At 41.5% G+C, this 27396-nt stretch overlaps 1 protein-coding gene across 5 annotated transcripts; it reads left to right on the top strand.

Moving 5' to 3' along the window:
• Positions 1-1682: 1682 nt before the first annotated feature.
• Positions 1683-27396, top strand: LOC130696909 (voltage-dependent calcium channel type A subunit alpha-1-like). 5 transcript variants are annotated; one of them, XM_059495439.1, is made up of 41 exons: positions 1683-1815; positions 2057-2196; positions 3605-3705; positions 4508-4663; positions 4834-5054; positions 5164-5267; positions 5971-6086; positions 6339-6398; positions 6499-6600; positions 7094-7117; positions 7886-7970; positions 8089-8216; positions 8314-8536; positions 8674-8878; positions 9024-9242; positions 9433-9533; positions 9646-9774; positions 9892-10081; positions 10334-10446; positions 11820-12080; positions 12198-12341; positions 12428-12629; positions 12742-12906; positions 14626-14736; positions 17696-17779; positions 17898-18014; positions 18092-18157; positions 18953-19047; positions 19547-19718; positions 19821-19948; positions 20020-20222; positions 20359-20463; positions 20599-20705; positions 23355-23602; positions 23738-23747; positions 24850-25040; positions 25143-25258; positions 25325-25419; positions 25521-25739; positions 25828-26008; positions 26102-27396. In XM_059495439.1, exons 1-41 carry the CDS (start codon positions 1702-1704, stop codon positions 26578-26580), a joined length of 6030 nt encoding a protein of 2009 aa, XP_059351422.1. In that variant the 5' UTR covers positions 1683-1701; the 3' UTR covers positions 26581-27396. The 5 variants fall into 5 exon arrangements, with proteins under 5 accessions (XP_059351422.1, XP_059351425.1, XP_059351423.1 ...); XM_059495442.1 differs by lacking the exons at positions 10334-10446; positions 18953-19047; positions 23355-23602; positions 23738-23747 and adding exons at positions 11300-11406; positions 18396-18487; XM_059495440.1 differs by lacking the exons at positions 14626-14736; positions 18953-19047; positions 23355-23602; positions 23738-23747 and adding exons at positions 16940-17050; positions 18396-18487.

The following is a 27396-nucleotide window of genomic DNA, read 5'->3' as shown; positions in this document are numbered from 1 at the left end:
ATATTTAAAAAAAGTAAAAAATTCCAAGCAGCCATTAAAGCGAAATAAACTTTAAAAATGATAACTAACTCTAACTTTGATTAGCTCTTCGTCTTAAAACTACAAAAAACTTCGCTGCACTCTGTCTCACGCCCTTGAATGTCTTTCGTTTTGAGGAGCCTGGAAGCCAGTGCCACTTCACACAACGAAAGATTCTCCATCATTGCAATCGATAATGCCACACTGTAAAAAACTACACATTTTGCAGAAAAAATGTATAACACATCAAAACCCATAACAATTTAAGCTTTAGTATAAGCTATATACCAATAACACGTATCGCTTCGTAGTATAGCAAGGCTTTATGCTTGGTAAACATTTTTCAGAGGTTACGTGTCAGCCATGCTTTTGGGTCGATGGTACGATGAAAGAGAAAGGTGATAGGACTGTGTTGTCGAATCGAACGAAAGCATAATGAAGTGAATACACACTGGTCTAAAAAAGCATTTCCCATTGCATGTAGGTCGGGAGCAACACACGAGGCAGCGGCGCAGCATGCCGAGGAGGAAGAGTGCCGCCATTGGAGCGGAAGGGTCCTAGGGCCCGGTCACTTGCCCCTCTCTGTGGGCTTCATCATCCCGATCCGCCCTCCTCGTTTGAGGAAGCGAAGCGAACAAGAGATCTACCACAGACGAATCGCCTTTACCAACACAATCGGAATGGGATCGAAAAGACCCGTTTCTAACATGGCGACTGCTTCCTCCGGTTCGGGACCTACCTCGCTCTTCATTCTCACAGAAAAGAACATCATACGCCGTTACACGAGATTTATCATCGAGTGGCCATATCCTTTTCTAAAATCATTACGAAATTTTCACTTTAGGGATTTTTCCCTTCTTAAGTGTCATGTTTAAAAACTAGAGTAACAAAGCCCCTTGTTTTTCGCCTTGGGGTTCTAGTCGTCTCTTAGTTACTCCAAAGTCAACTTGCACTAGAGTATTCGATAGTATTTAAAAACTAAGGTATGCGACTCATCACTTTATTACTGCAATTTCAATCGTATCGAATCAGCTGGTCACACATCTCCACCTCCAACCCTCTTCGGAATAAACAGTACCACGTCCGATAAGTCGCCAGATGACTAAAGCTCCAAATTCAGATAATGGGGAATAAACCCGAAAGGAATTTGGAACGACTATAGGACGACGGCCGAACGACAATCGCATGCACTTTTGTTGAGATAAATTGAAGTACGCATAAATGTTGAATTAAATGTGCGACGACGTACAGGGAGCGATCGTGAACGCAAATCGGTGCAATTAAGGTAAAAGGGTACATGCGACACAAGTTTATGGCTCTGGGTCGATGCTAAATATCCATTGAACATTAAGATCTTCGGTCATAACCCGTCGAAATGGTAGTAGCTAGAAGAATTTTCGAGTCAAGTCAACAAAAAAAAAATACTTTTCTGCATTGTTGCCATCGCATTTTTGCTGAAAGCAGCGTCAATAGAGCCTTGACATTCTGTTTTAACGCCATATAATCAAATTGTTTGAATTTATGGTCTATTGTGTTAAAGTGCAACCAGTTAATGCGAATACGTCCGGGTCGTTTTAGAGCAAAAAAAAAGGTAGAGCTAAAATGGAATCCATTTCTATGTATCAGGCACCTTTTGTTTTTTGTTTTTTATCGCAATCAATTCGATTTTTCCTTAACCGCTTAATGCGTACTCCGTTCGAGTATGCCGTTTTGTTGACCATCATAGCCAACTGTGTGGTTTTGGCTCTCGAGGAACATCTACCTGGTGGTGACAAAACGCCCTTGGCTCGGAAGTTGGTTAAGTATTGTTCCGCATATTTATTCATCATCACATTAACAGCAGCACAAGAAGTCCCAAATGCAAGCAAAAAAGTTTACTCAGTAATATTCTAAAACGGCTTGCACTTGATATAAACATAAAATTAGTCGGCATCTGGCTTTTTCTATGTCTAGTTTGAACCAACATGTTACTCTAAAATAATGGTGTCAAGCCTGTGGTGCGTCATTCTTGCTAATGGTTTTCTTCGTTGTTGTACAGGAAAAAACAGAGCCTTATTTTCTGGGCATTTTCTGCGTGGAAGCTACGTTGAAAATATTGGCCCTCGGCTTCGCCCTACATCGCGGCTCGTACTTGAGGAACATTTGGAACATGATGGATTTCGTCGTCGTCGTCACAGGGTAAACTGATTCTACTTCATTCTGTGTCGATGTGCCAATCTTTCTTAGATCTGCTCAATAATTCATGGTTTTGCTGACCAAAAGAAATGACTAGTGATTAGCCTGTGATCTTCCATCATTTTCCCAACTAGATAGATCCTATGTATACCAACATTGGTCGTTAAAATCATTTCTCATAATTGGCCACAGTCGAACGTTTAATTAAATATGAAATCGTTCCAAACTCGGGTCACCTGACTCTATGCAGGTCTATGACCATTTTCGCCGAGGCAAATGTGGAAGTGGATTTGCGTATGTTACGGTCCTTTCGTGTGCTGAGACCTCTCAAATTGGTCTCACGCATTCCTAGTAAGTTCGGCTAACACAACGTAGATTAAAATTGTAAAGGCTTTTCTTCTATAGTTCCACTGGGACTTTTTTAATTGACATATAGAGCCATCCTTTAGCTCTAGCACTAGACAACCATTCAGGAGATCATCTAGGCAACTGTCCTTCGTCGTTTGTCATTTAACACTTGTGTATATACATTATACTTCCTCATGTCAATTGGTTATAGTCAGTTCGTCTCCGAGTATCTGGTGGACATCTAACGCAAGTAATGCGTAGTAAACTGCTTGATTGGCTTTAGCCAAGGAGTAGACCTACTGTTGGATCAGATGTAAATGCTCTATAGCTTACAACGAGTCACTCAAAGCGCTGCTCATGATCCTTCCGATAATTGGCTATTTTCTCTCTTTTTTTTTTTTTTTTTTTGAAAGCGTCACACAGTTTGGCCCCTCCTTGTTTCCTTTGAAACCATCATAGTAAATGGCTTCTTCTTCTACATTTTCCTCTCCCCGCATTTCTGAGAAAGTACACTCTAACGTAAAATTAACTATTAGGCAACGTTAATGCAGGTTATTAGTTCAACGAGGAAGAAAATGTGTAGGTTTAGCCCCCATTCCAACATGCTAAATTAAACCTACACTCTCAGTCGCTTTATAGCGCAACCAGCCGCCTAACTTGTTTGTGCTGGGAACCATTGATAACATTTTCCAAAAAAAGGAAGTCAACGATCAAATTTATTAGAAGGATCATTTGCAGCCTTCTTTATCATGTTATTTAAAGTTCATTCCTATGTACATAACTACAGAGTAATTTAATTTTATAGTAGGATAGCAAACTAGGCCTAGTCTCCTTAGAGTGCTTGATTTCCATGTGTTATTGTACATACGCTACTAGCTATCCTTCATATTGTCTCTCTGTATGGATAGTATACAAATACTGTACATGGTTTTAGACAGTCACAATTTAAATAGAATTCATAGATTTTTTTTTTTCCATTGTCCTAGCGTAGGCCATAGTTACGCAGGCGATGCTAGAACATTGGTGGATTGTGTATGTGGTGGCTTATTAATATTCCGTGCAGATTTGTGACGCTGTTCGCACAAGATGAACTGGACGTCGATTTGCGCACCCTCCGTGCCATACGCGTCCTCCGACCGCTCAAACTTGTGTCCGGCATTCCTAGTAAGTTCTTGCAAAATTGTCATTCAATCCAGCTATTCGAATGAATAAGGAAGGCTCTTAAAGTCACGTTACATCCTCCATTTTCTCTTACTATTAACGGCAAAATTCTCGATTCAATTGTAAGTCAAAAAAAAAAATTAAAAAAAAAAAAAAACACAATTACAAAATATAAGAAGGGCAAGATATTTTTTGTTTGTTTAATGAGTTTAATCGATGCACTGCGTCGTCCTCCAACGGCCTTTACATAACTTTAAAAAAAAGACAAAAAACAAAAAAAAACTTTACGGTTTTGACTCCGTGATAATAAAAATGATGAAATCCAAAAGGGATACTTAAACTTAAAGCATTAGGGATGATTTTGGTTTCCGAGTTCATTCAAACTAATGAGTAGTATGGCGAATTTTGAAATAATTCGGTCTTCCCCGTCAGCGGATTGGTTGTGTCAACGCGGAGGCAAAAATCATTCTCATTGCTAGTTTTTTTTTTAGGTCTAACTGACCAGCTTAGTGAGCCGACTTGATGTCCACCCAGTTGTTTGTAGTGATTTGCATGGGACTTCTTGTAGTCATCAGTTTTGTTGGTTTGACTAATCATACGCATTTGGCAGCCACCAATCAAATATTCTAGAACGCCTTTGTATCATACTTAGATAGATCGAACAGCAGAGATTTAGATTTAGGCCTTCTGCTCTCTAGTCAAAGTGTCTATAGATTTCCATTGCAGTTACGTAGATTCAGACTGCTGCTAACAAACATTTATGTGTCCAATTCCAATTAAAAAAAAAAAAAAAAAAAAAACAAAGGTTTGCAAGTGGTGCTCAAGTCCATCATCAAAGCCATGGCCCCTCTACTTCAGATCGGACTGTTGGTGCTCTTCGCCATTGTCATCTTTGCCATTATTGGTCTCGAATTTTACTCTGGAGCACTTCACAAGACGTGTTACAGCATTGAAGACTTGAGTAAGTAAAGAAGCGCGTCAACGCTGTCTAGTTGTTTCTTTTCGGCATGATTAAGAAAGTCTAATTACAGCTATCATATAAATGAAACTGTGGTTATTAATTATTTATTCATTGTAACTTTTCTCAGTCAAGTGTCAACTTGTGGTTTAATAATGCGTTTGATTTTGAAGATGAGATCCTGGCGGAAGGCGAGCTGGCAACGCCTTGTAATACGGACAATGCAACACAGGCCGTCGCGGGCAGCTACATATGCGATTATAATTCATCGCTGTGCCTGGAGAAATGGGAGGGTCCCAATTTTGGCATCACCTCCTTTGACAACATCGGCTTTGCCATGCTGACTGTGTTCCAGTGTATTACTATGGAGGGTTGGACTTCCATACTTTATTGGGTACGTTATCACGGAGTATATTTGGACGTGAAGAAAAGAGCAACGGAATGTTGCAACAACAAACTCTAAACTACGAATATCTTTTTTTGATTTTGTTGGATGGTTGCAGACCAACGATGCCCTGGGCAGCTCGTACAACTGGGTGTATTTTGTTCCTCTCATCGTCATCGGATCATTTTTCATGCTCAATCTAGTACTTGGTGTACTTAGCGGGTACGTGCAATTCACGTTTTTAAGCCATACTTTTAGAGCAAAATAGATTAAGTAGAACTGTTCTAATTATCTGTGTGACTGAAGTCCAAGTCCAAGTTCACTTCCGAAATCCAAGTCCACTTACGAAAATCAGAAAAAAAAAGAAAACTCATTTTATTTGTTTCTTTTTTGTTTTGAACTGCTCATAAACAATACGTTCATGCATGCTAAATTTTACGTCAATGAAGGGAATTCTCAAACGAGCGTGTCCGGTGCGAACGGCGCGAAAAATACCGCAAAGAGAAAATGCATCGCGAATTCACCCAAGGATTTACAGCCTATTTCGACTGGGTTAGCAGAGCAGGTTGTTATCCTAACGACGTTACCGACCCTATTCCCCGCCTCCTTCCCAAAAAAAAATCACGCACAACATCCATCCTTAATCCTCTGCTCTTCGAAAAAGCAGGCGTTTATCCGCTAAGTAGGTCGACAAGGCTTTTTAAAAACGTGCTCTCTCCCCCCTCCCCGCAGTTAGACTCCACTGATTTCGAAATTAAAAATTCGCTAATTATATTTTTAAGTAAAGTTGAGCTGTTCATCTTGTTAGTGCGGAGACGGCATAAAATGCTTGGGTATCGCTAACGTGCTGTATTTTATTCTGCTGACTGCTGCTGGTAATATTCGCTCAACTAATTTCATACATATTGAATGACGGTGTAAATAGGGAATTTGCCAAGGAGAGGGAGCGCGTAGAAAATAGGCAAGCTTTCTTGAAATTGCGCCGTCAGCAGCAACTGGAGCGCGAACTCAACGGCTACGTTGAATGGATCTGCAAAGCAGGTGGACTTTGTGCATAGTCTCTCATTTCTTTCTTTTCTCTCTTTTTTAATCTATATTTTCAACTCAATTTCTGCTCTGCCACATCCCATCTTCCTAACGCAACCCTTGCCTTTGCCTTCGGTTCTTCTTCCTAATTCGCTTACCCGTTTGATTGAACAAATTGCCCGCCGTGTTGTCTATCCTTTCCTTTTCTCTTTCACCGGTTATCGGGACTTCGTTGACCTCTTCTAATGTTTCGTTTTAAATCAACAGAGGAAGTGATCTTAGCAGAAGAGCGAACAACGGAAGAGGAGAAGCTTCACATCATGGAAGGTATGAAAATGCGGTTGTCTAGTTCAGAGATGTTACACCAGCAAATATCACCTTCTAAATCGGGTGGGGTCGGCGCTTTTCATTTGTTTGCCACGCACAGCTCGAAGAAGAGCAGCGGCCAAGCGGAAAAAATTGAAGCACTTGGGTAAGAGCCGCAGCACCGACACAGAAGACGAGGAAAACGAAGACGAACCCGACGAAGGTATATCTCAATATCTCCTCACGCAATTTCAATCTCTTTAATACATTACCAAAGTGACTTAGTGAGGAGTAAATCAGTATTTAAAAAGAGAGGAATCGGTGTGCAGTGAGTTTTCAAATTTTTTGCCACCCTCTTTTTTTTCTCTCTCTATAAATCTACCTCTTCTAAACAACAATTTCAACATTTCTGTGATTGAACTTTGTGCTCCTCGTCTCGATACTGATTGTTCTTTTCAAGAATTGCTATTATTCATATTTTTTTCCGAGCTAACCACCAGATTCACTTCATAGTCTAGATCCGATCACTTGTGTTGTTGTGTGTTTGTGTGCCCCTTTTTACTTATGACAAAAATGAGTTTAATTCGCAGATTTAAAAACAAAACAAAAAGAAAAAGAAAAATCAAAAAAGAAACATAACCAAAGCTAATGGTCCAATATCTTTATGAACGTGGGATGATGCGTGTGCGCGGTTGTGTGCTGCTCGGCGAATGCAGTGCCTAAGAAAAAAGGGTTCAAAGGTAAAGACCAGCAACGCAACGCCAGGGAATTTCGATTGCTGCCATGCGCGTCTCTATTTCCATTAGTCGATAACCAAGTTGATTAATTATATACGCATTTCGTATATAATGTCGTGCCGTAAATCTTGTACGTAGCTGTATCGTGCTGCTGAACTTGGACTACTGTCAGTATATCTATACATAACAGTATCATTGTATATCTATATACGATGTATATACACACGCCTTGCGTGATTGGTTATGGCTATTCTTTGCTAGTGACTCGCTAGTACGGTAGACCTTGTTTTTGTCCGTGTATGAGCTGACTTTCATGCGCTGTGAGCCTGTTACCGACTTGCTGCTCATGCTAGTCTAGATTTCCTATTGCATCTGTGTGCACAACAAGTGTAGAGCTGATTGTCATTCTTTGAGCTAGCGTTGGACAGTAGTCTCAGCTAGAGCTCAAACCGTACAAATGTTGTTCACGCAATGGTTTTTGCTCATATTCGTGCATGCTTCTGAAACAGTATGTAACGTCAGAGGAAACAGTAGCCTTGATTACCGGGGAATGTTTAGCGCAATTCATTATTGTATCTACATATATTTATTTATTTTTTGGTTCATTTTTTTTTTTAGTTGATTTGACTTGATTTTCGTTTCGCTGATGCACTGTAACGGCGAGCTGCAGTCGCAATAGTTGCGCGCAGCGCATCGATCGTTTCATTTTCAATGGTACATCCGATTAACGCTGTTTGCCTGGTGTTTGCTTTCTCCTCTGTTCCACATCAGGTTTCTCTCGTGCCTCCTATCTCAAATCCAAAGTGAAAAACAAAGGAGCCTGCAAGCGATTCTGGAGAGCCGAAAAAAGATTAAGGTATGTCCCTAATTTAATTACAATTAAATGATTGCCACGGCTTTTTCTTCGGCAGAGTCATCGGTCTAGTGTTTTATTAACAATGCGTTTGCATTTGCATTTGACATTGTTTCTGCAGGTTTAAAATCCGCCACACAGTGAAGCAGCAGTGGTTTTATTGGTTCGTGATTGTTCTGGTGTTTTTCAACACGGTTTGCGTGGCAGTCGAACACTACAATCAGCCCCCGTGGCTGACCGAGTTCTTGTGTAAGCTGTTTTTTTTTCTTTCATCGTTGATCTAAAAAAAAAAAAAAATGGTACATACAATAACTGAATAATGGCATACACTCTCTCTTGCTCATAGATTACGCTGAATTTGCCTTTTTGGGTTTGTTCATGACGGAGATGTTCATCAAAATGTATGCACTGGGTCCGAGGATCTACTTTGAATCGTCGTTCAACCGCTTCGATTGCGTCGTCATCAGCGGCTCGATTTTCGAAGTTATCTGGTCGGCATTCAAGTCGGGTTCGTTTGGCCTCTCTGTTCTCAGAGCGCTGCGATTGCTCCGAGTCTTCAAAGTCACCAAGTAAGTTTCGTCCAGCATGCGTGCAGTGTACCAATTGAATCGCAACTTTGATGCACTGCTAATGATTTTCCTTTGTTTTTCATTTTTTTTTCTCTTCATTTTACATTTTATAATTTTTTTAAAAATTTGACCCATAGGTACTGGTCCTCACTGCGAAACTTGGTGATCTCGTTGCTGAGCTCGATGCGCTCTATCCTCTCTCTTCTGTTTCTACTCTTCTTGTTCATTCTGATCTTCGCTTTATTGGGGATGCAACTCTTTGGAGGGGCTTTCAATTTCCCAGAGGGCACACCACCAGCCAACTTCAACAGCTTTCCGATTGCCTTGCTCACCGTTTTCCAGGTTTGTCTACCCCCCCCCCCCCCACCGAATAAATTTGTTTTAGCTCCTTGTATACGCGTGATAACTCACAACCATTTTCGGAGACATCCGCGCGAATGAAACACTGGTCGACTCAATGATTAACCTATTTGGAATACCGATACAGATTCTAACGGGTGAGGATTGGAACGAGGTGATGTACCAAGGTATCGAGTCCCAAGGAGGATCGCGGCGGGGAATGATCTACTCTCTTTATTTCATCATCCTGGTTCTCTTCGGAAATTACACTCTACTCAACGTCTTTTTGGCCATTGCCGTCGACAATTTGGCGAACGCTCAAGAACTGACGGCCGCCGAGGAAGAGCAAGAAGAGGAAGACAAAGAGGTAAAAAAAAATGAACGGACATTAAAGGGTTTCCATTTTTCTCAGGAAATTGAAAGTTTCTGCCATCATTTGGCAATTGGTTAGCATTACAAGCAAACGTCAGTTTCTTTGGCCAAGATGCATACGATAATTTATGAGAAAATAACAAAAGATGTTGTTTTGAATCACATTTTTGAACTCGATTGAGTAGAAGCAGCAGCAAGAGCTGGAGAAGGAGATGGAAGCACTTCACATGGGCAGCGAAGGCTCGCCAAAACTGGACACGACATCCCCTTCTAAGAAAGGCAAAGGGTAAGTTGAAGACCCTGCTGAAACTTGAGGGTGGACAAGAAGCAATAGAAAAAAAAACATCCCCAACTTCAAATGATGGTTGCAATTTTTCTTGTCTTTGCTTTGTCTGTAGCAAACGGGGACACAAGTCCGAGGAGAATGGCGACGCTAAGACTGGAGACAATGTCGATGATGACGACATAATGGGGCCCAAACCAATGCTGCCTTACTCCTCCATGTTTATATTGTCTCCAACGAATCCGTAAGGCGACATTATTATTTTTCGTTCCAAAGTTGAGCACGTCTAGAGCACGAATTGAATGCAAATTTTTGTTTTCATTTGCCCGGACAAATATTACGACGTGCAATAACGAAACAGGGTCCGGCGCGCTGCTCACTGGGTGGTGAACCTGCCTTACTTTGATTTTTTTATCATGGTAGTCATCAGTTTGAGTAGCATCGCCCTAGCCGCTGAAGATCCGGTGGAAGAGGGCAGCTTCCGGAACGAGATCCTCAACTACTTCGATTACGCTTTCACCGGCGTATTTACAGTCGAAATGGTTCTTAAGGTACGTCCCGAACCCTTCAATAAAGACATTCCTCACACGTGTCAGTTGAACTAAAAGTACCACCGAACGTACCGATGTAATCATTTAATTACTTACTTTTAACCTACAATATCAAACTAAACATAGATCTAAATGCTTTTGCCGTCAATGAAAAGGGCAAGTATTATGGCGCGTTAAGGGTCCTTTATTTCGTAATTAAACGCGAATCAATTACCTTGTGGTTACGCACCATTGGGTCGATGACCGTTTTAGGTGATAGATTCTGGCATAATACTCCACCAAGGCAGCTATTTGCGAGAGATTTGGAACGTCATGGATGCAGTTGTGGTCATATGCGCCGCAGTGTCCTTCACGTTCGATATGATGTGAGTACTGAGCACAGCTACTGGTAAACCAAAGTTAAGGTAGCTAGTTAGCTACTCATTGTAAAAGAACAAAAAAAAACAAAAAAAAACACCACATCCTCTTTACACCGTCTGTTGCAGCAGTAGAAGTTGTTGCTGTTCTGGTCTGTGTATATACTGGTTGTTCCATGCAGCTGTACGAGCCCATTGGTTCCCATTCATATGTATATCTCTATACATATTAGGTATTTGTAATTTGCGCCTCTGCTTGAATTCCGTAGTTTTCTCCACCGGATTTCACACCTTTGACATACACATTTGCTGCCCCCGTGATGTGAAGACGTTAGAGTCGCCCGGTCGTGTACATCCGTTAACTTTAAATGGTTTCCTTTCATGGACATACTATGGTTTCTAGAGCGATGATCCGGTGACGTCCCAAAAAAGGATATCAAAGGCTATCGCTCTTTTGAATTATTATTTTTTTTTTTACCTTTGTTTCCTTCTTGTTCTTGTTCTTGTTCTTCTTCAAAACTCTTTGTAGATTATATTTCGATCCATCGTATTGCAGCTATTGAGTTTTTGAATTACAGGTTTGTTTTCTTCTCTTACCGCCAGGTATCTGCTATGGGATTCTCATTCCATATACGTGCCGTAAAGTAGGTCTACATGGCCGTAGATAGACGTTCCGTACAAATGTGAATTGATTATTATTGATATTTACTGGTTGATTAATTGTACGGTATTCTTCCCAGTATTTAATTGTGCTACCCTGTTTGACATTCGAGTCAACGTCACTGAGGCTCGGATGAGTCTTTTTGCCAAATGTTTTCCCTCTACATATCACATTATATGACACGTTTCTAATTCTTTATAGGTCATAGATTTAGGTGTAGTATTCCACCCGGGCTCCTACTGTAGAGATTTGTGGAACATTTTAGACGCTACCGTTGTTATCTGTGCCCTGGTCGCCTTTGCTTTCTCGTGAGTAATCGTTAACACCCCGATCGCCCTTTCTTTTCCACACCTATTCACCCGCTTCATTACGTATATTATTTTTTTTAAATCTTCGTCATCACCCGTTTCAGAACCAAATCCAGTTGGGATTGCCAAGCGGCCGTCGGCAGTATAATAACATGGGTGGTCTCAGTATTTGATGTTTCAGTAGATTTTTTCAATGCTTCTAACGCACTGAGTCTTGTTTTAAACCCCAAGTATTTCCGTGGCTGACTGAGAATTTTATTTGATCTCGTAGCTGTTGATTGACTTCCGAAACGCAATTGTTTTCGTTTTTTTCACCTTCCTATATTTCGCTCTATCCTCTTTCCCTTCCTCGATCCAGCTGAGCTCCTTCAATAATTAACCAATGACCGGAAAACCGTTGTCATCAATTTTAGGGGAAGCTCGACAGGTCAGAATTTGAGCACCATCAAGTCGCTGAGAGTGCTTCGTGTGCTGCGGCCGCTCAAGACTATCAAGCGCGTGCCGAAGCTAAAAGCCGTCTTCGACTGCGTAGTGAATTCACTGAAGAACGTCTTCAATATCCTCATCGTTTACATGCTCTTCCATTTCATTTTCGCTGTTGTTGCCGTCCAGCTTTTCAACGGCAAATTCTTCTATTGCACCGATGACAGCAAGCACACTCAGGACGATTGCCAGTACGTTGTCATCGCAGACCGTTTTGCAATACTATGCATCGATAGTCAACGTTTTTGTTTTTTTTAAACACTAAATTCGAATTTTTCTTGCTCGCTTTATTCGACATTGCCTCGCAGAGGGGAATATTTCACCTTTTCCAACGATAAGCGACCGCCCGAAGTCAAGCGACGCGAGTGGAAGTCACAGCTTTTTCACTATGACAACGTCATGGCGGCTATGTTAACCTTGTTCGCCGTTCAAACTGGAGAAGGATGGCCACAGTAAGATCTTGATCATTCAAGTTCATTTTGGTAGTGTTAACACATTGCTAACTGCTCTGTTTGTACGTATCATTCGCTTTCTAAAGGGTGTTGCAGAATTCCATGGCCGCAACGCAGGAAGACCATGGTCCCATTCTTCATTATCGGATCGAAATGTCCATCTTTTACATCGTTTACTTCATCGTTTTTCCCTTTTTCTTCGTCAACATCTTCGTAGCTCTCATTATTATCACCTTCCAGGAACAGGGTGAGGCTGAACTTCAAGACGGAGAAATCGATAAAAATCAGGTACACCTCTTATGACACTGTAGCTGCTCTGTGCTAAAAAATCGATAAGCATTAGAAAAAAAAACTCATGCCAATAATCGATTGCCTATAAACTGAAATCGAATTCGAACAGAAATCGTGTATAGACTTTGCCATCCAGGCAAAGCCACTCGAGCGCTATATGCCAAAAGATCGGGAATCCTTCAAATACAAGATATGGCGGGTAGTCGTATCAACTCCATTCGAGTATTTCATTATGACCCTCATCGTCCTCAACACACTCCTCCTCATGATGAAGGTACGTCCATTAAAGTCGTAACTAAATTTCAAATAAGAACTAGCAGTTTGGTAAATTTTGTGACGGGCCATCAATTAATACGGTGGCCGAGAGGGTTGGCGCCGAAAATTGAACAGTTTAACTCGTATCGCCGTAAAATAATGTTAGAAATTAAAAATCAAAGAAAAAAAGTAATACCTAATGGTAGGATTCAAAACTTTTAAGTAGTGTTTAAGCAGTAGGTTCGGCGTAACAATCACACCATTTGCGCATGCTCTCGCTCATGCATGTTCCTAAATGTTGGGGCATGTTTGTCAAATTTCCGTGGCATGCCAACTATGCACTTGGTATGGAAAATCGCCGAACCAAAATGGACGCCAACGGTCGTTCACGTTTGTGGTTAGATATAACGGCAAGCAAGTGAATGAATTCCGACTATTTGCGTTTGATCCCACATCCACTAGGTTTGACCAAAACTGCATCAACGTGGTGTTCCGCACTACAGGCCTGTGCATGAATCTGAATATCGCACGCTTAAGAAGCTGTTTGTACGTTGCGCATGTATCCGGCATGAACATTGCTGTGTATGAGAGCACCGTGCAGATTTTTGTTTGATATCATTTTTTTTGTTTGTTTGTTGGATGAGTGTGTGAATTCTGAAGCAACATGACGCCTCACGGTTGATAAACATTCGTAGTGTTTGCGTAAGATATCATTCCAGCGGTAAGGAATAGCATGCAGACTTACACAACGACGCGTGATTTTTTTTTTCTTTTTTTTCTTTTTTCTTTAATAAGGCCGCCCTAACCTGAGTGCTCTTCGCCAATTTTCCGCCCATTTTTCATAGATTTTATGTGGATGCCAGTTCGAACAATAATTAAAAAAACAGCGTTTGCGATACATAACGGTTTACATTGATATCTTCGTTTTGGTTGGGGTGAATCCTTTGCGTTTGATTTTTATGGAAACCCATATGATTTTACACCTTTCGTTTCGTCTTTGCGTCACCGTGCATGTCTGCCGCGTTTGTGTCGTGTGCACTTGTCCGTTCTCTCTCAATCTTCCTTCGTTCGTTGTTTTCGTAGTCCGTCTTCCTGTAATTTCATGGTACGTAACCAAAAAGCTATGAATAAGCGTTAGTCGCCGTTCTTCGATTGCCTAATTCGATATCCTGTAGAAAGGCTACACAACTCATTCGTATTAAGTTCTTCCGGACAGAAATTTTAGGCCGAGCTCCACCTATCGAAGGATTTCGGTTATGAAGGCGACGAGCACTAGGCTCAATTCGCGATATACCTTTAAACGTAAAAAGAACGTGACCGATTACTATCGTAAAAATTAGAACATCTCAAATTACTTTAATCATTTCCCTGCTTTTTCGCTGTTCTTTTGATCATAACGCAATACGGTTAACAAGTAGATTTTACAAGAGGGAAATATCAGACGGCAATCCGTTTTCCTCTGATTGTCCGTTATCTTCCCATCTTTGCGATTGCGATGTTTTTCCATGAGAAAAAAAAAATGTTAACGAGAATAGAACGGCGTAAATTTCCTAATGTGCTATGGTGCTTGAGGTGTACATTTTGCTTTTCTTTTTCATGAATGATGTCAACTTTTTTGCTTTGTTCGATTGGCGATGCCTTTCTACCTCATGTCCTCGTTCTTCTTCACCTTCTCCTAACCAAACAAAAACAAAAATCCTGCTGGTGTTTACGTCGGTGCGCGCGATATCGTTTACAGTACTACAAGCAGAGCGTCCTGTACAAGGAGACGCTACATTACATGAATACAGCCTTCACCGCACTCTTTAGCATTGAATGTATGCTAAAAATCATCTCGTTTGGAGTGAGGGTAAGCCGATCGAGTGTCATGCTATATAACGGAAGCTCACATTCCTTCACCCGCCACCTGCCACCCATTTTTGCCTTTTCCCTCCTTAAAAAACAAACAAACAAACAAACGCGCTTACCTAATTGCTTGAATAGCAATTGCAAACCTGGGGTCAAGCAAATCTCAGCGCAGTTGCGGATGGTTTCAAGCGACGGGGTGGGGTGGGGATTCCGGATGTGGCGGTTCATAGTCATCGCCTTCGGAAAAACAAAATTATTTAAACGTGGGCTTGTGAGAATGCCCTATGGACCATCACTCTTAGCTTTTACTCGACAGCTCTCTCTTCTATTGTGTCCTGACGTTTCAGTTTCGTCTCCACATTGGGCTTTAGGCGGTATCGATATACTGTGGTCCTCTTCTGTGTGTATGTGTGCCCTTTAAAACTATACGTACGTGTCAATCTTAGTCGCACTGCCGTCTCAGTTTTGTCAAAGTCCGAGTTCTCTTCTATTCTTTCTCTCACTCTCCCTTTTCATCTCACTCTCGCTTTTTTCTAATGTCTGTTTTTATTTTTTTTTTTTTGCATAACTTCCGTTCCTCGTCACCATATCGTTTTATTCTTTCTCCACGGTTTCATTTCATTTCGTCATCTATCCTTTATCCCCTCGTTAAATTTTTTTTCTCTAGGCTTCTTTCATTCTTTCCTCTGAATTTTATTTCACTCCCTCTTTATATATACATGTCCTTGTTACATATGCGGATGCTTCCTTTCGCCCCAGATCTTGGCTTTGCGAAGAGTGATGATGCTAAACGTGGCCACCGTAATCCGGCCAATGCCAAACAATTGGCCTCATTTAGCTCCGAACTGTCCATTTGCGATACTCCTCGTGACCGTCATCAGACGGGAAGCAGGAATAAGAAGAATAGCCTTCCCCGTTAAGCATTCAGTCATTGAATTAGGAATGTACGACGATTATTGGTGTGTGCTGTTCATTTGTGTGTGTCGTTTTGTCGTGCGCTTTCACAGCTTTCCACTTTCGTCAGACTGTCCATTTCCTTTTCGTCTTGTGGTCTTATGGGTCACGTTGGCTTACTGGAAGAGACGAGTTACTAGACTAGGTGAAACGCGATGACGTACTTCGTGAAGTGAACGCCAAGGAACAATGAAATTCGTTGAGTTATTGCTGTCATGTTTCACGTCGCGGTGACTGCGTGTTTACGTTTTGAAGCCGTCCGTTAATCCAACCCAATAGATTCAGGACACGTCTTGGCAGCAGGCGACTGTGGTACCTTAATACATATGTTGCATTTTGGTAGTTTTCGAAATGGTTGACAGCTATTATAGACTCATAATGGGCGGACAGTATGGCGATAGTATGCCACACACAAAAAAACAAACAAAAGAGTCTCAGTTAAACCTAAAGATATTAGTGTGAGAGTGACGTGTCATGGCTTCCGTTATTTGACTTGCATGCATGGACGCTCGCGATTTGGTGGTTCACCATGCACGCCTTATACCTTCACTTTTGGCTCCTGACCAAGTCCATCAACAAAGTCGGAATTCAGTTGGGGGCATTCCTGTCGTTTTCTGTATGACTCACCTTTTCCAAAACTGGGCCACTGACGGCCCGACCAGTACATTTTGCAATCCAATTTCACTATACGCTTAGAAAACTCTGGTAATGCATGACACACGTTGTATGATGTAGGCACAAGCACCCGTTGAACGTCACTTTAAACTACAAACAACTAACGAACAGGATGTACCTCAGTATTCGATCTTGTCATCAACTCTAAATGTTTTCTTTTCATTGGGAAATGATTTGATAATTAATGGACTGGTTTGTTCTCAATTTTTTGCCCCCTCTCTATCCTATCAACCCCCTGTCCATTTCCCCTCACCACTACGTTGTTCATTTGTTGATTTCTTCGGGGGGATTGCATCCGCTCCCACACGTGTATTGCTCTCTTCCTTTATTATGATTTTTCCCTTGGTCTTTCTCTTTGGATCCTGTTTGTTTATTGATTTATTTTTTTATTATTGTGATTATTTAAATTTTTTTTTGTCCCGTTTAAATCTTTTGGTTAATTTTTTTATTCATCACTACCTGTTGTGGTTTTCCATGGCCTACACTCCCCTTGTCTCTGCTACAAACACCCGCTTCATTCTTCATGATCCCGAAACCTGTTCCTTATACCCAAAACTACGCTATTGCTACCGCAGTACTACGAGGCCCCCCCTGCACTTGCCGACATCCTGGCCTACATGAATCTTATCTTTACCATGCTCTTCTCGCTCGAATGTATACTCAAACTTGCTGCTTTCGGAATCAAGGTACATTCGTATTATTTGCGCCGTTATAGCCCCACTCTCGATTCACCTACATATTACACCCTGTCAAAAGGTTTTTTTCCCATTTTTCCCCTTACATCTTCGACATTCCGTACGGTGAACTCGTTTTTTTTTCCGTCCAATTTCGTGACGCCGTCACTCTAACGTTGCGATTCGTTGTCCATCTGATGGCATCGTTGTACACTGTCCTACGATTTTCTCGTTTTCGACTAGCCTAAATATCAATCTATAGACATTCGCTTGGACTTTGACAAGGCACTCTTACCTTCCTACGCCCAATCCAATTGATTTGTGGAGCACGATGGAAGGAAGTAAAGCTGTTGAGTCGCCATTTTCGAGGCGAAAATTCAGTAATCCCTTCGTCTCCTTGAACTCTCTATCTCACTCTCTTTAAGCTCCTCGTTTCTCATATCCTTCTCTCCTTCCTAACTCTTTCCTCCTTAGTCTCCCCATCTCTCTCTCTCTCTCTCTCTCTTATTCTCCGCTCCTGTCTTTGTTCCGTGCGTCCTTTGGTGTCTATGTTTCTCTATCCTGATGTTACCTTCTCGTTCAATTTCAATTTCTAAAACATCTCTTTCTTCCTCGTTCGTTCCTCGCCCTGTTCTTTTTTTTTTTCTTCGCGTAAAGAATTTTTTCAAAGATCCTTGGAATACTTTTGACTTCGTCACCGTCGTCGGCAGTATTATCGATGCTCTCGTCGTTGAATTTGGGGTAAATATACTGCGAACATTCATTTTCATTCAGCTCTATAACCGATATCACGGTCTTTCAATACGCTTGTACCCCACTGTGGTTTGCTGCCGCTACATCTCGTTTGTTCCAAAAATAGGAAAACTTCATCAACGTCGGGTTTTTAAGGCTTTTTCGAGCGGCTCGTCTTATCAAACTTCTCCGCCAAGGCTACACGATCCGCATTCTCTTATGGACATTTGTACAGTCGTTCAAAGTAAGTTCACCCTTCGTTGTCTACGGCATGACTCCGCATACCATCAGGATGTGTCTTATTCCTGTTTTCTCGTCTAGGCTTTACCGTACGTCTGCTTACTGATAGCCATGTTGTTTTTCATCTATGCCATCATCGGCATGCAGGTACGTCTCTTTTCGTACAATGTAGATAAGCTCTCTCTTTCGTTTGGGTTTTTATGGTTTTTGTTTGGGGTTTTTCGAGGTTTTTTTTTTTTAATTAAAGTTTTGCTTACAAAATTGAGTGACACATTTTCAAGCGGTGAGCTTATGTAGCACAGTGATGTTTGATTATGGATTTTCAACCTACCAACTGATGGGGTTTCGGGCTACCGAAAGTAACATGTGTCTATGCGTGTATAAGGTTTTTGGAAATTTACATCTGGATCCGGACTCTTCAGTCAACCGCCACAACAACTTTCAGTCTTTCATAGGCGGTCTCTTACTTCTCTTTCGGTAACTGCTAACGCGAGGGGAACAAAAAAAAATGATCGAACCATTCGCTTCTTTAGTAGTCATTTCGGTAGTCAACTGGTGATGGTAGATGCGATGCGATGGCCAGAAGTGCATACAAACAAAAATGTGTTACCCTGGCCCGAATTTGCCTGTTGAACTTTGGACATGCTCGGTTTGGCAATTTTGATATGCATTTGAACACCTTGTTTTATTTTTCGAACAAAAATAGTGTACGGTAGGCAGCCTGTATTGATTAGTTCGTACGTATACCTATATTCCGTGTGATGGCTCGAAAAGTTGATCATTGTATTATATAGTTCACAATGCTAGACATCTACTGTATAGAGCGTCGTTTACATTTGCACCATCGTGGACTGTGGCTGTATTTTTTTACTCATTTTGTTTTTTTTTCTCTAAAGACGTGACCTAGTAATGAACGGTGAGACACTCATTTTGCTTGAATAGGTGTTTGGTAACATATTGCTGGAACCTGGAACGACGCACATCCATCGGCATAACAATTTTCGCAGCTTTATTCAAGGCTTGATGTTGCTTTTCAGGCAAGTAGTCGGCTGTGAGGGTTTCCTTTGGCTATCATTTTTCTTTTCGTGTTTCCTTTCATTAGCCATGTGAGAAAAACAAATGCATCGTTTTAAGGCCAATGGCCGGTATTTCATTTTTCACGATCTTGAAATATCTGTTTATGGCCAGTACGAAGCGCTGTATAACGGTAATGACTAATGATAGCCAAGCCATTTTTAAATGGACATGGAAGCCCTATCATAAACAAGGCAAGAAAAGTGTCCATCATTGCATCGTAACTATTGGCTTAGTGAAAGCATGTTTTTTTTTTTTGTATTTTACTCCGAATACGTAGAACGCTCGAGTTTTTCTTTAACTTCTAAAATTGACATGCAAGTAGTATTTCGCTGAACTTGCATTCACATTGCATCTGCATAGTTCTTTTTCTTCAATATACCAAATCCTTCTGCCTTTTATCATTGACGAAAAAAAAAATGTTTATAAATCTGTATAACCTTTGAATTTATGGAACAAAAGGTGTGCGACAGGTGAAGCTTGGCCTAACATCATGTTGTCATGCATCCGCGGCCGCCAGTGTGATCCACGAGCCCTCAAGTTCGAGAACGGTCAAGTCATCGAGGACAAAGAGTGTGGCTCCAACTTGGCCTACGCTTACTTCGTCTCCTTTATCTTCCTTTGTTCATTTCTGGTATGAAATGGCGTGACTGGAGAATTCCCGTGGCTATCTCGAATATAAGCCTCTCCGTATGTCTTCATGCAGTGATTTTAACAGCAGTTTTTCTCGTTCTAGATGTTGAACTTATTCGTCGCCGTCATTATGGACAACTTTGATTACCTTACGCGTGACTCGTCCATCCTTGGTGCTCACCATTTGGACGAGTTCATCAGGATATGGGCCGAGTACGATCCAAACGCAACGTAAATCAAAGAATTTTACAGCGAAAAAAAAGAACGGAATTTGTGATAACCCGTTGATGTTTTGTTGGCAGTGGGAAAATTCTTTACACAGAAATGTTCGACATGTTAAAAAATATGGATCCACCACTTGGCTTTGGCAATAAGTGTCCCTATCGCCTTGCTTACAAAAAACTTATTCGTATGAACATGCCAGTAGATGTCGACGGAAAGGTTCAGTTTACTTCCACGCTATTTGCCCTCATCCGCGAGAATCTCAGCATCAAAATGAGACCTGGTGCGCTCAGAAAATCTTTAATCTTTTGTTTCTTGGTTTTTTTTTTTTGTTTGCGTTTATTGGAAGCTCACGATTCTCTTGTTCTGATCTATTAATGATTTTTTTTTGTGTGTGTTTTTCAACCGTCTGTGTGCAGCTGACGAGATGGACGAAGCGAATCAAGAGCTGCGCGTGACAATCAAGAAAATTTGGCCGTTACAAGCTAAAAAAGTTCTTGACCTAATCATTCCGCCAGATAACGGTATTTAGACATCTTCTTTGACTATTGACGTTCGTTTTCTCTGTTCTTCCTTTCCGTCCGATGTTATCGCTTACTGACGCCCGTACCACACTAACGGATTATTACGTTTTTTCTTTCATATTTGGATAATTGAAGAACTAAATACGGGGAAATTGACAGTTGGTAAGATTTATGGCGGATTGCTCATCTTGGAAAACTGGAAGACGACTCGATTTGGTCAAATTGAAGCATCTGCATCAACGGTACGTTGGTGGTGGTCTATTTTTTGCCATTTTTCTCTCTCTCTCTCTTCCTTTTTTTTCTTTTTCTTTATACTTCGGGCAAGTCTGCGACCAGTTCTATTTTTACTTAATGTTTTGCCAAATTTGAGAAACTCGCGTATTTCTTTTGCGGGTCGTAGGGCTACGTAACACATACGGTTAAAAATAATCATGACATACCTGGAAAACTACAGAGCGGGAGATTTAGTCAGGCAGGATCCGTCATCTTACACTCAATCCAAACCTTTCCTTTCGACCTGCTCCAATTTTCTTCCACACTTAACCCTCATGCTAGAAACCTGTAGTCTTTCCGGCGCTTTAGTCATCATTCTATGTGTCCTACAGTACACTGCCTTCGGGAACATTACTTCCCTATAGTTCCTTGTGGTAAAGCATACGATCCCGGCCAGTTTAGTTTAAAAAAAAAAACTATTAAAAAAACAACGAAAAAAATCTAATTAGCGACAATTAATGAGAATTACAATAGTTTTCCATAGTCTCTTTGACATGCCGTAATCCTAAGAGGATTCTCAGTAGTTCAACTTGTTATCTTAGCGAAAAATGTCAACTCATAGAGTGAGACATAGCCTCCTAGTATTACCAGAGAACGGACTTAGAAGCCATTGCCGCTTACACTTTTTTGAACGAAACAAGCAAATTCCACACAACTGTTATAGCCACATAGTGTGAGTTGGCATTTGTTGTTGTTCAGAATCGGAAGCTTACGCTAGAACCAAAATGCTATAGCTACCTGTATGACCCGAATGATCCCTTATTTGGAATAATACGGATTGACGACAAAAAGTTTTCCTAGTAGACTTGAACCGTGGGTGATTGCGTGATTGACGTTGATCATGTTCGACTATGTCTTGCGTTGATTGCGGAAATAGCAATTGTTTCGTTATTGTTCCGTTACGTTTTTGTTCTACGTTTTCAGTGTGACTCAAGTCAGTGTTTAGTCTAATTACTCTGACTCTAACTGGTCTTTCATTTTTCTTTATCTCATTCACATACACATGCCTTCTTCTCCTTCTCTTTCTCTCTCTGCATTATGGTGGTTTCGTCGCTCAAATGGATATCTTGGTTCGTTGTCTGTGAATATTTCCAGGAGAAGACGACCACCGCTCGGTGTTCTCTTCCTGAAGCGGTAGTAAAATCTCAATCGTCGTTTTCCTCATTTTCCTCGTTTTTTTCTCTTTTTCTTTTTTTTTTTTTTTCTGCCATTATACCAAGGCTTGATTATAGTGTCAAGCACCAACAGCTTTCTTTCCCAAATCCGCTTCAGGCATAACTAGACATTGTTTTACTATATTCCCCATCTAAATGTCGATGTGTTTTTACTTTGCGCTTATTAAGTAGCCTTTGCTTGTTCCGCAGTAGATAGATGAGGCATGTGCTTGCTGAATGCCGTAACAACGTTTTTGGGTGTTTCATAGAATTTGTAGACTTAGATAGTCAGTTGCAGTCAAAAGCTGACTCAGTTTAGGACAACAACAACAAGAAAACAAAAATCAAATAACAGGTAAACTGAACCGTCGTGGGAGGTGTGTTTAATGCATTCATCCGTCCTATGTATTAATCCTTTGACCTCCTCCTACAAGGAATCTGTTATGCACGACTTGATGGATTGCACGTTTCATCCCGGTTTTACTCCCACCCTGTCTATCCACTCACCGACGGCAAATCAACGCAGAATAATTCAACCACTTTTCACCTAACTCATTTACGTTATGGCTTTTTTCTCACTGGAAAAGTCGCTCCGATTTGCAATGTTCGCGCCTTGCAAAGAATTTTTTCATTGGACTCCAATGTACCTCTTCAATACGTTACGATTCGTAGACGTATTTTTTTTTTTTCTTATTGGGGACATGGAGGAGAACTTTTGATACCCTAAATTACGTTTTAAGCGTAAAACTCCGCATGCGCCTACGATTACCCTGAATTTTTCATGTGTAAAACAATGTTTATACTTTTCACCAAAACAATCGATTACCGCCGTGCTGTGCGTGAATAATTAAAGAAGCTGGTAGCAGGCGGATGCTATCAGCAAGAAGTCACTGTCAATTAATGCAAGTCTACCAAATTAAAAACTCATAGGGCGGGTTTTTGTTTTTCAAACATTTCTTCAACTTGGGATTGTAGCTCTCATGGGACGAAAATCCCAAGCTTGGAAGAGTCATGACCTCGATTTGAAATGTGGGCTACGACGAACTGAGGCTACTGAAGACAAACGTACATACACACTCCTTTTGCTATGTAAAATAAAGCGGATGTTTTTATGCATTTTTGCCACTCGGCAATTAAGCAACGAATGTGGTATGACCACACCTAATTAACAGTTTTTGGTTTTGCGTTACACAGCGTTGATGCATGTCAACACAGAACCAAATTCTAGGAATGACATTTTTTTTTCAAATTTAAATACGAGCAAGATTTCATACGAAGTGCGATATGTTGTCTCACCTTTTTTCCTCATAAGCATTGTCTTTTCTGATTTGCTTGAGTCTTGGTATTTTTTTTTCTTTTTTTTTTCTTCTACCTTAAACTTGATTTTCTCTTGTTTGTTTTTTTAATCATCGCCATCAACCCTTGCGACTGGCTCGATTGGGCCGAAATTCAATATAACTACAGAAACAGTCGCTCTTCGAACGCTTAATGGGAAGTATGGCCCGCACGGGCAGCAACAAAGGCTCGCTAGCTCACCCCCATTCCCATTCTCACCCTAATTCCAACTCCGGTTCCACTACCTTGGCAAACCACAGCGGCAGCGGACTTCATCAGGAAGAGAATAAAGAGGCTAACACGGCAATCGATCTTGTACCTGGAGTTCCTGCTCCTGATCGCTTCGCCGCACTCAGCAGCCAGCCTAATTCCTCCAGGTAATTTTCAACCCTTCAACAGTGAAACGTCACCACTGCGCAAGGTGGTCTTAGATCATGCAGTGCATCTATCATAGTTGTTTCCATAGCTGCCGCAGTAAACTAATTTCACCGTTTCTCTTTTCTTTATTGCAGCTCAAACAAGGTGACCAATGGCAGTGATGCTGAATGGACTAAGGCCCATAGAATGACTTGTCATGGTGGTGATAATGTGGTGTTAGTCAGATGTAGTCCTAGATCTAGTAAGCTGCCGACTGGATATGCAATGACTAGCATTAGCTACTGACTACAACAACATTTTAACGTATCTCTCGAGTAGATTATCCTTCTCTTAAAACGAAACACGTAAAGTATCAGTTTTTTTCGAACCTTCATACGTGAAGGTGTGCATCTATCTGGGTCCCTGTTCAACCTGGCAATACGTTCTCAGAATGGAAGCCTAACGACCAAGAATTGTATTAGCAAAGATAGGCTCCCCCTTAATTGGATTTCACCATAATGAATTGAATCATCACCGTGGAGTTGTTGTAGATTACTACTTTCATTTCTTAGATGTGGTGCATTAGCATCCATATTGATTGCATTCCTAAAAAAACGAAGAAATTCAAAACTTAGAAAATAACAATCAACAAAAAAAAATCGGGTTGGGTAGCCAATTGTTTTTGTAAAGTCTGCAACTCTAACGTAGCATTACCCAAGCCAGAAATTCTGGGAAATTTAAACCATTTATAACGGGAAGCGAAAACCAAAGCAAGTTCCACTGAATGACTCCCTCCATTTTTCAGGCAATCCCGTTTGTTGCATAAAGGTTACGGTAAGTTGCGATTGAATTGTTTTTGGCTCCATTGGCATTTTCTTTTCATCTTATCACTATACATATATACGTCATAAAATCGGTCTCTTGACACTTCAGATGTACGCCAGGTAGGTGGGTAGCTTGTACAATGTATTGGGCCCTTCCGTTTACCTCATACTGTCATGTTATTTTTTTCTCTTACTACATTTACGCTTTCCTTACATCAAACCTACGTCCCTCGTAGTTGGTTGGGCGCATCTCAGTGTATTGCTCGCATAATTATTTTGTACATATAGTGTAGGTTCTTCCATTCAAAAATGAATTCCCACTTTGTATTAGCTGAGCTAATTCATTCGCACTATCAACAGCTTTTTGAGCCGTTGATCTCTCGTGCAATGTAATCGCAGAGCGCACCGTGTGACACAATCCTTCTTTCTTTCTTAACGCATAGGCCCTTGAAATCTTGACGGATCAACTTGACCATCAACAGGATTCACGGCCACCGTCGGTTGAATCCGCAAGCAAGGTGATGCATCGGCTCAAGCCGGAAACCGAAGCCGGCGTGCATCGATCGAATAGCCGGGCATGGTCGCCTTCGCCTTGCGCTTTGCGTCGCTCGCATTCTCCTCAACCTCGTTACAGGTAAAAGAAGATAAGCTGTGGAATAGAGTATAACAGGGACAACTGTCTGCTCGCTAGAGATGATAATACGCGGGAGCACACTTGTTTTATTTGTGCACGTAGGAGAGACTTGTCTCCTTTGCCTCCACGTCGAGCCCATGATATCGGCTTCAGTGATGCAGTTTCGGACGTTGTTGATATTGTAAAGCACGAAACGAGTCGCAGAGGGAGAGCAAGAGGTATTTTCAGAATAACTGAAGTCATATTGATGTTGGTAAAATATAATTTTCGCTTCACACTTGAAGCCAAGCTGCGTGGCGACGAATACAGCCTTTCTCGATGCAGAACACCAACGCGCCAGGAGAGACATTTGCGATCTCGAATGATCCATCCGTCTATGGTACGGTTCAAATATTCGTTTCTTAGTTCTATATTGGTTTGCTTGTCTGAATGCTGTCGATTGGGCGTACATGAAATCTAATTTTCCGTTATTCTTTCCAGGGTCCGGACTATGAGAGTCATCATTACCGATCCGTTTCCAACAGTCCAGACCACTTTATTGACGAAAGAGTTTCTCCTGTCCCTAGCCCTATGCCGGCTCGTTTGCCACCGATACCTGTCAAAAGAGGCTATCGTTCAGCTACCAATAGTTTAGAAGAGAATCCTTCAAGAAGTCCAACACCCGAGCATTTTCCACCTTGCAGTAACAACCATGGTTTGGTATGAAGTCGTTCGTACAGTTTTGGATTGCAGGTTTGAAAGGCTGTGTAAATCACCTAACAGAACGTTTTTGTTTTTTTCCATCTAGGTGAAAGAGGGTAGTTTAAGTCAGCATAGTTATCCAACCCTACCTCAACGTCGCAGCGGTGGAAGACGACTGCCACCTACACCGAGAAATCCTTCAACACTGAATTTTGGTGTCGCCGGAGCCGTTGTCATGGCTACTCAACGTTCAACTCGCGAACGGTCACCTACATCTGGTAATTTAGGTAAGTCTAAAAAAAAATGTATTGTGTTTTCTGTAGGTTCGATGTGTAACTCGTGGTGGCTATTGCTTTGTTTCTTTCCTTTCGGTGACAAAGGAGGCGGAGTTATGGGACCCGGAGGAACAATTAACTTTCCCAAACTAAGTCCGTCTCCAACGCACCCTTCTCGGACTCATCATTTGCCTGCCATTCCCAGCGGACAAATGGGCCGATTGCGTGATCGCTTACCTCAGTTACCAGGAGCCTCGTCACATCAGAGATCTAGTAATTGTGGGGTACCGCTTAACAATGACGACGAAGAGGACTACATGCCACCGCCTCGTTTAGAACCACTCAGTTTCGAACAGGCCCTTGCCATGGGACGTGGCGTAGGTGGGGTTGCTCGACAACTGCCATCACCTATGCCGAATGGCTATAAACCAGGCCAGTGCAGCACCGTTGATCCCCCGCTAGTGCCGAGTGATCGCAGGCTAGCTGATCGGCCTCCAGTGGCACAGAGGTCTCTATCCAATCGCACCCTCCAACATCATGCCGCAGAGGGACGCAGTGATTCAGACGAGGATGATTGGTGTTAAAAAGAATAGGCCATTATCTGAAATCAAGTAAGGTGTCGATTACCGATCGGGTTCTGGTCCTCAAGTCACACACTGATTGTTTCCTCTGCGCTTCAACCCCTCACCTCAATCCAATTCTCCATTCTTATACAATTGGTCCACAGCGACCCCCTATCCGACTCGGTTACAGCTAAATGATTGCGTGACCCTGTCAAGAGCCTGTGCCTAACCAAACCCCCATCGCCTGATAAACTTGAGGCCAATATGTTTGTTTCGTTGGTTGTCGTCAGAGCTGGTGCGTTTGTATCGGTCAACCGTTTATAAAGTGTTCATGTGCTTTAAACGAGAGTATTACGCCAAAAATTATTGACACTTTATCTTGTGACCTTCTCCCTTTTGTTCAGTCTTCAGCATTTTCTTCTATAATTACCTTTCCATCTCTCTCTTTTTATCTATTTGTATCTCTCTTTTTCTCTCTCTATCTCTCCCTGTTTGATATTTACCTTTGGTAAATGGCAATGTAAGAATTAACCCCCAAATTCTACGGACCAACATCTTGCATGTAACTCCGACTATTATGTACACACATAGTAATTTCTCTTTTGAGCCATTTTTTAAATAATTACATTCCCTGCCACTCATCCCACCACTGGATTAGCTTTTTAATTTTTTTTTCCTTTTTTCCAAGGATATTCTCCCATCCAATTTGTCGATGTTTCCTCTCCGTTTCCGCATTAGAACTCATATCTTTAAAACACAGTCATAACTTCATGCAAGTTGCCACGATCTGCTCTTTCGGTGGTTGGATATGTACCATACATTGAATTTTTAGAGTTT

This window comes from Daphnia carinata, chromosome 5 (assembly GCF_022539665.2).
Source record: "Daphnia carinata strain CSIRO-1 chromosome 5, CSIRO_AGI_Dcar_HiC_V3, whole genome shotgun sequence".
Classification (NCBI taxonomy): domain Eukaryota; kingdom Metazoa; phylum Arthropoda; class Branchiopoda; order Diplostraca; family Daphniidae; genus Daphnia; species Daphnia carinata.
Note: the sequence above shows the minus strand (reverse complement) of the source record. Positions and strands in the feature narration are given on the sequence as shown.